This window comes from Melospiza melodia, chromosome 1 (genome assembly GCF_035770615.1).
Source record: "Melospiza melodia melodia isolate bMelMel2 chromosome 1, bMelMel2.pri, whole genome shotgun sequence".
NCBI classification, from domain to species: Eukaryota; Metazoa; Chordata; class Aves; order Passeriformes; family Passerellidae; genus Melospiza; species Melospiza melodia.
This window is the reverse complement of record NC_086194.1, coordinates 43,789,524-43,799,538: the sequence shown is the minus strand read 5'-3', so window position 1 is coordinate 43,799,538 and position 10,015 is coordinate 43,789,524. Positions and strand designations below refer to the sequence as shown.

General features: G+C 38.6%; 1 protein-coding gene across 5 annotated transcripts in view; it reads right to left on the bottom strand.

Moving 5' to 3' along the window:
* Positions 1 to 1,302: 1,302 nt before the first annotated feature.
* The window catches only part of NEK11 (NIMA related kinase 11), an 82,360-nt gene continuing 73,647 nt past the window's right edge, over positions 1,303 to 10,015 (bottom strand). For all 5 annotated transcript variants that reach the window (XM_063155772.1, XM_063155779.1, XM_063155784.1 and 2 more), the window contains one exon: positions 1,303 to 2,747. In XM_063155772.1, the coding sequence (XP_063011842.1) occupies positions 2,543 to 2,747 (205 nt within the window). In that variant the 3' untranslated portion in view covers positions 1,303 to 2,542. The remainder of the gene's footprint in view (positions 2,748 to 10,015) is intronic.

Below are 10,015 nucleotides of genomic sequence, written 5' to 3'. Positions count from 1 at the left end.
GTGCAACAAATGAAAGAAAATACTGCTCATCAGAGAGTAACCATTTCCCTGAAGTCAATCTGAGTGACTAAACCATGTTTTTCAGATTTTAAAGGTTTCCCTTTAATGATCATCTGAGTTCTTGACTGCCTTAAGGAGCCTGACCCATTCTTACCCAGGTATTTTTTCTTGTAAGCTGCATGGAAAAAAGCTTGAAGAAGTCTTTGTCACTAATAAGAAAGGCATTGACTGCTTACAGAGGCTGTTTTTGAAGTTTTTGTGATAAATCACCTTGAATTGCAGCAGAGGCAAAAGAAGGAGTGAAGATTATCTTCCTCTGACATTATTCTCATCGTGTCAGTTACTCATTGTTTGCTTTTGGACTTAAAAGTCCCTGCAACATCCAAGCACTCCTCCTGTATCCTGGACGTCAGCACTTCTGTTTTTAAATGGTCCTAATTTATGTGCAGAAAATATGGAATCAGGCACACCTACACAATATTGAGAAGGAAGGGGAGTGTAAGAAGTAACAGGAAAGAGACTGAAACATGACACACAATTATGTTTTCCTACCTCAGTGAACATCACAGTGGGCTTTAGTCTCTGGCATGTAACACTGTGTATTCTAAATAAAAGCTGAAGTTAGAAAAAGCTGAAACATACCAGAATCTCTTATTACTTGGAGCTGGAAGTACAGTGCCACATCATCTGTAGCTGGATGTGCCTTTTGCTTCCTCAGCTTATGCTGTTGCTAAAATAGATTTAGATGACTCTACTTGCCTTTTGCATTGTTCTTAACACAAGTCATAAAGATGGATCAGTAGCACTGCTTAATTGACCATCAATACTGGTATACTTCACTGTAAATAACTCAGGTCAAATAGAAATGTTTTTTTGATATTCTTATTATGAATATCTTCTAATTTATTTAGTACGGTCCCAAAGCCCTTTAAGACTTGGGACTGTACTAAATAAAAGACCTTATGGTGAAAAAGCAGGAAGCATAAGGCTTATCATAATGGCTCAATGCCTAAAATTCATTTGGTCTACAATTCATTTTAGATTCCTTTACCAATTGTAGGACTTTGTTAACCTTTAGTCTTTTACACAGATGGAGGAAGGAGCTCAAAATGCAGAATAAGGAAGGAAGAGGTAGAAGGAAAACATCAATTATATAATCAGAGCCTGATAGACAGTTGAAATCAGCAGGAGTGGGATGCATATGAAGAAGGGAGCATAAACACTAAGAAAGAATATTAACAGTAACAATGTGCAAGGCAGAAAAAAAATCAGTTTACTGTTCCATTTTTGAAGAATGAATTTAATCCAAAACTCTTTAGACAAGTACAGTGCATGACCAGACATACTTCTGCCATTTTAAATATACACATCTATCTCTGTGCATGAGAGCATGCATATATGTATATAAATATGCCCATACATAAGTATGTCCACAGTTCCTTTGAAACTCAGATTAAATGCAGACTTTTTGAACAATCAATAATAACAAGACAATTAGGGGCTGAGTGGCCATACATATACATATATGTTTAAGAGTAAATCTGCCAAATTACAAAAATTATAGGCATAAGTATAACAAGGATGAGTTAGCACAAAAATCAACAGCAGCTGGAGTCTAATCCTGCATCATTCCATCAATGGCAGCTTTGCCAGTGATGCTCTGATTGCAGGACTGGCATCCAGCCACAGCCCAGAACACCCTTCCTTTGCTTTAAGTGGCAGAAGAAGGGGACACAGGTAACTGTGAATCCTCTCTCCACTGTCACAAACATTTGTTCTTCTTCCTGCCCCTTCAATTGGTGCCATATTTACCCATATCTCACTGCATTCTGGACTCTCAAATGGAGCTTACCCACATGCTTAGGTACTACATTACCCTCAGCAGTGTCCTCCAAATACCTCCTGGTAGAAATCTTTAAAATCAGAGGGTTTGGAAAAGCTGCAAAAGGCAGGCCTCAAAGACAGCAGAACTGCAATTACAGCTAAGCAGTAGCCATAAGATTGGTCAGCAGCAAAATTATATTAGAAGTAGAAAAGTAAGGACAAATAGAACAATGGCCTGTGTATTAATGCTTGTCTAGAATAACTCCCTAAGCTACAGAAAAGTATATTTGGCCAGATGTTATAAAGTTCTAAGCTTAATAATAGAGCTCTGTGCATTGTGTTTTAAGGTTTACAAGCAAGTATTGTATTCTTAATAAGCAAGCATTGTTTTAACTGAAGGTATGTGTGCTTATAGTGGTTGGATAGAACTACTGTCAATATGCTTTTGCTTTGTTTGATTGGTTAAAAAACTTACTTTATAAGTTGTAACATTAAGTTCTTTGTCTGCTGCCTGAGATGTGAGCTGCAGGCATCTTCCCATAGTCATAACCATGTAATGAGACTGATGCTGGAAAACAAAACAGCTTGAGATGCATTCCTTAGCAGTCCCATCCTGTTGGTGATTTGTCCCCCAGCTGGCAATATTCCTGTACTTGCCTGCTGGCCTGAAGGAGGCCCCTTCCCCCTGGTGCCATTCCAGGCTGTTGCAGACACACTGTTACAGCTGGAGATGTGGCTCTAAAGCCCGGAGCTGCTCCTCGAAGTACAGCAGCTGATCCACTTCGAAGCAATCACTTGCTCTGGAAACCAGTTTCTCCAGACAGCTCCTGAGCTCCTCCTCGCTGGCATTCTGCTGTCTCGCTTGCTTGAGGCAGCTGTACACTGCCTCAAATGCCTCCACTCCCAGCTTCCCAATGGCAGATCTGGGGAGAAATATTATACAAAAGGTCAAGTAAAAGGTAATTCATCTTATACAGCAACACAAACATTAACTAGTGCAGATTCCTTCTAAATGTTGTAGGTTTGATTAAGCACCTTGTTTGCCTGACAGGAAAAGGAACTAAAGTTTCCTGTTGAATTTCTCCATGGCTAGTTGCTATACAGAGCCCAAGAATAAAAGCCTGGCCATAGGAAAGTCATGGGAAGCATGGCCATCTTCATTGTTACAATCCAAAAATCCTCTTCCTGCTGACTCTGACAGACTCTTTTATCTACAACAAGTCTGGTAAATGCACATGTATTACTGCCTCCGGATTTCATCAAAATCCAAAGGAGCAACCCAGTCAGCTGAACACCAGTGGCATTTTATGTGAGCACACTTTGTTATTCATTGCTTTATTTTAGCTTCTATCAAATACAAGAAAACCATTGTACAAGCTCAGTATGATCTAACTTGACACTTTTTGCTTTTCTACAGTGCTTTCCTTTTATCAGAACACAAATCTTTAACTCAGCGACAAAACACACACAGCATCTTAATATTGATTTATAAAAAAGAATCATTTGAAAACTGCAAGACAATGAACAGCATTTCTTCCTCCTAAAGGAAAAACATCTTTCAGTTCATGTGTCACAGGTAACATAGAATTTTTCACTCAGTGATGGCTTCGTATTTTGATGAAAATACCAGGGTAATTTTCCTTCAGCGTTTCAGAGACTATCTGCCTGCTCTTCATGCTTCTGACAAAGGATTTGGTTTTTTTCACTATACCTTTACATGTAAGAGCAGTTGAGAGTTTTTTGTCTTTTAGACAAAAAGGAGGTACTTGGAGGGCTACCATTTGATATGCAGGAGGCTCCCCAGCCAGTGCCTGAGGCAGCAGGAGCTGGGACAGCTTGTGGCTGTACCAAGGATGATCCATACAGGGACAGAGAAGGGGATCACAGATGTCTCCTGGTGCCAGCATTAAGGCTTAGAACTTCAGTAAATGTGCACGTAGGGAGCAGGAACACTTCCCATAGTATTTAAATAGTTAAACCTACCTCCCAACAACAACTTCACAAACTGCAGTTGTAGATTTTCCTGGTTTTGTACTGATTATTTTGTCACATGTTTAACACCAGGGCAAGGTCAACTCTTCTCACACAATAGCATAATCAGCCTAATTGCATAGTTGCTTTTTATCAGTGGTCACCCTGTTATTGCTGAGGAACAACATCATCATCATAAAACGTCAGCCAGCAAGAGTTCCATATAATGTGAGTTCCTCAATTCTTAGGAAAACATTGCAAAGAATTCTACTTTATTGCTTCTCAAACTTCTTCCATCTCACTTGCTCTTTGTTTTTCTAGCACATTGATAATGCCCAGGTGTGATCCCCCTTTGGCTTCAGGTCACCCCTCTGCTGGCTCCAGACACAGAGGTAGATCAGGAACCTGGGGCAGAAAGCCAAGACCCAGGATCAGAACGCACAGGGCAAAGCTGGAATCTCTACAGGTCTAGACCTGATTCAGTTCTGCTTGCTAGAACTAGAAATTAATGTTGTTCAGGAGAAAATAAAAACTGTTGGAAATAATTAATTCTCAGAAACCTAGGGATTGGATTACCACTGAAAGATAAATGGAGATTTGTTTGACAAACAATGTACATTTCTTCACAAAACATTATCAAAAATATCACTATTTCTCCCCAACAGTTAAAAATCAATACATGAAAAGCCACCCTGATATTACTGCTACCTCCTCTGTGCCTTTATTGACTCCTCTCTCCCTCTCAGACAATTACATTCAATTTTTGGGTAGTTCTGTCTATTTAAAGATGAAAAATTAAGCAAATATATACCTTGGGAGTATTGCTTCTGCTAATAAATGTGACCTGCAGACTTGAGTCTTCTCTGTTCAGCTTGGCAGAGCATGCAAATCAGCCAATGTGTGCAATAGCTGATACAATAGAATTAAGGGGAAAATGTTCATAGGCTGAAAATTAGAGGGTAGGTAACAAAAATTATAACCTGCTTTTACAAAAGAAGACATCAGGCTCTGTTTGGACTTGAGAGCTGCATTTATTTGGCTCTACTACCACATCATGCATCACAGAGGCAGAAGCGTGAGATCTCAGAGAGTAAATGTCAGAGAGGTGTCACCGAGTGAATCTGTGATCCCGATGGAGGGAGAGGGGAAAGCACTTCCTGGAAAGGGGGTTTGTCCATCATGGCCCTGACCCTGTGCTAGGGGATATTTGTCCATCCACATAAAATCCTAGAGAGGCACAGTTGCAGATTGCTATTTCACATGAAATATGGGATACCTGCACTAATGTTTTAAAAAGAATTAAAGCCTTACCACCAAATGTGCTGTGAGAGCAAGTGCAGAACTCCCATTTACAGCCACATTTGGCCATCCATGTTTTCTGATTTACTGGCATTTACTCTCCTCATGCTATCCTATAGCTCAGTCACCTACAAACTCACTATGAGTCATCATCTCTTTTTCAGCCAAGGCGACACAAGCAAAGTGGATACCTGACATCTGGGATTTCATTACTGTGAAAAATTATGGGCCAGGCCTCCTTCCCACACTGGCCTAAATTGTTTTTCAGTGCGCTAAAATATAAGGAATTACATCGGGCTCCACCAATCAAGGGTCTGGCTTCGGATAATACTCAGTAATGTGCTTAAATATCTTCTCTCAGGTGTCTTAGATGGAGGGATTCATTGAGCTCAACTTGCCTCACTCCTGGCTGCACAGAGTGGTCCCAATGCTCTAGGCAGAGGAGACACAGGGCTTAGACACATCCTGTGACCACCAAGCCACTGGCTGCACAGCAGATATTGCCAGTCTGGGGACATTGCCATCCATGTAAGCTGTGGCCTGAAAAAAAATGACTCTTGTTGCCAGCTCTTGTGCAGCAAAGAACACATGCCTGAGAAAATCACCTGCAACAAGACCCAAAGGCCATATTGATATTTGATTTGTGGATAATGATGGAGTGTGGACATAAAATAGAGACTTGGTTTTATCAAGGATAAGGCACTTCTGAGTATGCAAGATGTAGTAAAGAATATCAGAAAAATCACAGGCACTGCTGGAGTTAGAGGGGAGCTAAATAGGAGCCTTGAGAACTGCAATTTTTAGACACAGGGTGTCTAAAACCATTCCAAGTCATTTAGTGGATCTGAATTTATCAGGCTATCTGGTGATTTGCAGTTGATTTTCTATGCATCAGTGCAAAAATTACTAAAATTTGACAATATAATAATGTTGTGTTCTCAGCTGGCTGAGGAAGTTGTAAATCTTCCCCTTGGTGAACAAAGAATTCTCTGTTATTTCGCTGGTCTTCATTTTTACTGTTCTGGTGCTAGCTACATATTAACATCTCCTTTCTGGCTCGGAGATCAATTACAATAGAGCTACCTTTATGCCACACTGACAAAAGCCACAAAACAAGATTAATGCTGAAGCTGTGCTCCTCCTTGGGCATTAGCAGCCAGGTTAATATCTCTCAACAGCTTGTCATGACCTGCCTTGAAGGATAACTATGACACAAATCAGCAGCTAAGAGGTTTTTCAGCTTCTCACTTCCCAGTGTCATTTAGCATGATGGCAGCAATCGTTTAAAGCCATCCTGGTCTCAGTGGTGCCTGCAGGGAGCTGCGTGTGTTCTGTGCAAGGAGAGGCTCTGCACAAGCCACTACTGAACACACCAGAGTAGTAACACCATGAAAGTCCCTCCAGATCAGGCATCAGCACCTCTGCCATAACAGGCAACAAACACACTGCTCCTAAGACAAACACAGAAAATTCAGTTATTTCAAAATACCAGTTACTCATGCCTACATCAAAGCAAACCTCAATAAAGGAACTTTCTGGACATGGAATACCCATTCCACTGAGCATTTATTTATCCTTTTGAATGCAGCCAGGCCACCTGCATCCACCACCAAAGAGCACATTGTAAAGTAGAGAACAAATGTGTGTTGATTTTGGCTCATGGGTCATAAAGGCAAGTGCAGGGATCTTTGAAAGAATAATTTCAGTAGATACTTCTAAATTCTCTTCTTCCTAACTCAAGGAGCTAACCCCATGGGGTCCAGCAGTATTACTTAGGATTCTCATGAACACATCCAAAAATTATTTGTCCCTGAATTAATGCTATTTCCAAGCATCAATTTATTAACCCCATATTTCTCTTTAAAACAGTACAACCATGCCACTTAGCAGCTAATCACCAGTGATGTGAATCTCAGCAAAAAAGATAGTTACATTTATCTCCTGAGATGACTGCAGAAGATTCAGGAAATTACATACCCTTAGTCTCATACAAAATATTGTTTTCTAACTGTACCAGAAAATCTTATGATACCTGCTACAGAATCTCATTGTTCCGTAAACAAACAGGTTTATCTCAGTTAGAACACAAAGCATCTCTGTCCTCTCGGGTTATCTTTCTGTCATTTGGTTTGCTGGCATTACTGACTATGAATGATTAAAACTTTGACACTTGAAAGAAATGGCTCTGGGTTCAAACCTTCGTTTTCAGCATTACTTCTCTGTTGCTGTTTAAAGACCCTTTGAGATCTGCTAGAAGGGCATAATAAGCTCCATGATCCAGGTTTTAGGAACTTATTTATAGAGGTAGGGCAACTCTTTTCTAGTTCTGACAGCTGTTCAATCTTGGGAATGTTCAATCTTGGGAAAATGTTCAATCTTGGGAAAAAAATAGCTAAGTCTAAGAAAAGGTCTTATAAAAAAATAAAAAAGGCAATGGAAATTATTATTATATAAAATCTTGTAAGAAAAAAAATACAAATTACTAATATTAGCCCCCACCTTCACCTTCAAGCCTCAATGGACTTCGACTATTCTCATATTACTGCTGAATGAAAATTTCTTCACTTGAAAACACAGTGATAATTTTCCTAATTCATCCTTAATTACTTTGTAATTCCTGAATTAAAGCACCTTAATTTGATTGCAAACAAAACTCTCTGATGCCCTACTTCAAAGACCTGCAAAACCTAAAGCATATTTAAGACATGTTTTCCCATGAGTTGAGAAGGATCTTATTATTAAAACATGTAGACATACAGGTGAAGAAATATCAAGCATAATATTCTCCATGCACCTCATATTCAGAGATAAATGAATTTATATAATAGGAATTGAAGCTGACATCTGCTCTTGGAAGAAGCGTTAATTAGAATTTAGAGCTGCTAGTTGAATTCTAGCTGCTATGAATTTAGAAAATGCTTTATCACAAGAGAAAACGTGTTTCTATTCATTTTTCCCACAGAAGGGAAAAAATTACAACAAAACAGTAATTTAAATCAAACCTGAACACTGCAATTGTAAACTCTTCCTCTATTAAGAAATTTACTACCAATATTAAAAACAAGAGCGGAAATATATTTGCTTCTATGGAGCTTTTCTTCGTGAGGTAGGGTGATTACACTGCTTCACTGTGGCCGTGAAGAATTATCTGAAACACACTTCCCTGAGCTTTATGCACAGTCTGAGATTTCCTAGTCTTTCTATAATTATTTTAAACAACATTCTGATTTTTAACAGTGCCATGTCATTCAAAGAATCTTTGAAAAGTCATCAGTTTAATTCCTTCAGCATCACTGATCAAGATCAAGAAGGAATTCCTGGCACACTTAACACATAGCTGATGCTATTTGCTTTGTTTATCAATGCATTTGTTTTAGACAGGTGTCTCTGAAGAGCAGCACAATACTCAACTATTTCTTGAATGAGGGCATGTGAGGATAGAGTAGTTATCTCTGAAAACTAAATAATTATATGTAGATCTTATAAGAATTTAAGAATATAACTGCATTCTCCTTTGTTCAGCTGTGTGGTAATACAGAGTTAATGCTAATTTCCTTTTACATGGCTTAATACTTAATACTGTGTCAGGGGATCTCTCCTGATATAGGATTTCATACCAAAATGAAAGTTTTAAAACCAACCATTTACCTCTTAGAGAAAAGAAAAGGTACTTATGCATTTTCATGAAACAATCAGAATTCTAACTATTACTATATATATTTTTTCTCAATCCAAGCATTGTCTTTAGCCATATTCTATGAAGTGTTACTACATAAAACAATGCATTTCTGAGTTAGCAATAAGTCAGTCTCATTAAAAGGTTTGTCAATGCTTCAGAGGTGCTTAAATGGAGAGATTAATGAAATCAGTTGGTATGGAGATAGATGATTCTTTATAGAAATATCACAAACATCACAGTAATTTACTCACAAAATTTCCAGCTGGGCTTGAGCACTGTATAGCCACAGAGGGAGGTGAAGCAGCATTCAAGCTCTGAGCTATGCTGAACACCCATACAAGGTTACAGTAAAAGTAAAAATACTCTTAAACAATCCAATCAAAAAGACATTCTAAAAGCTAAAAAAACTCTAACCGCTGTGGAATGTGAAGTGTCCAATTATGGCAAATATTTAAGTGTATATATACATTAAAAATAGACACTAACATATACACAAAAAGACTCCCAAACTCATTTGCAAACGGTTTTTCGAACATCAACCATTTGGGCTTAGTTCACATCTATATCTTTCCAATGGGAGATTAAAAGTCCACAACTTCTTTCAGGTCTCTTCACATCTGTAGCTCTTTAAAAAGTTCCTAGCATAAAACAGAACTAGGGCAAATTCACATTTTGGCAGAGCCATAAAATTCCCTAATTACACCATTATAGAGAGAAAGACAAAAAAGCAATTACCAACTATGGACAGTAGATTTATGATTTTCAGAAAGGCCTAGAAAGATTTACATATTCAGTTTCTTCTGGGTCTGCATTAAAATAAAGTTTGACATCTTTAAATGCCAAAACAGCTTCACAGAGCTGTTTAGGCGTTTAAATATGGAGATAGAAGTCCAGTACCTAATTTTTTCCCTACAAAGCAAACATTTAATATCTTTCAAAAGAGAGCTCTGGCCATTCCTGCATCAAACCTCTTGGAAAATTCCCTGCCTACATTCCTCTCAAGCAAACTTCCCACGGTTGTAATGCTACCTCTAGTAAATGCTGTCAAAATTATTCGAGTGGTTCCATATTGAAAACAGACTATATAATTAATGCTGTGTGCAAGCATTTCTGCATTTGCAAACTATTGGCAAAATCAAGGTGCTGGAAATCTGAACAGCTCAATCTATGCATTATGTATGCTCAGCACGAGAAACTAGGCAAGCTACGCTTTGTGTGCAAAACAAAAAGAAGTATAATGCT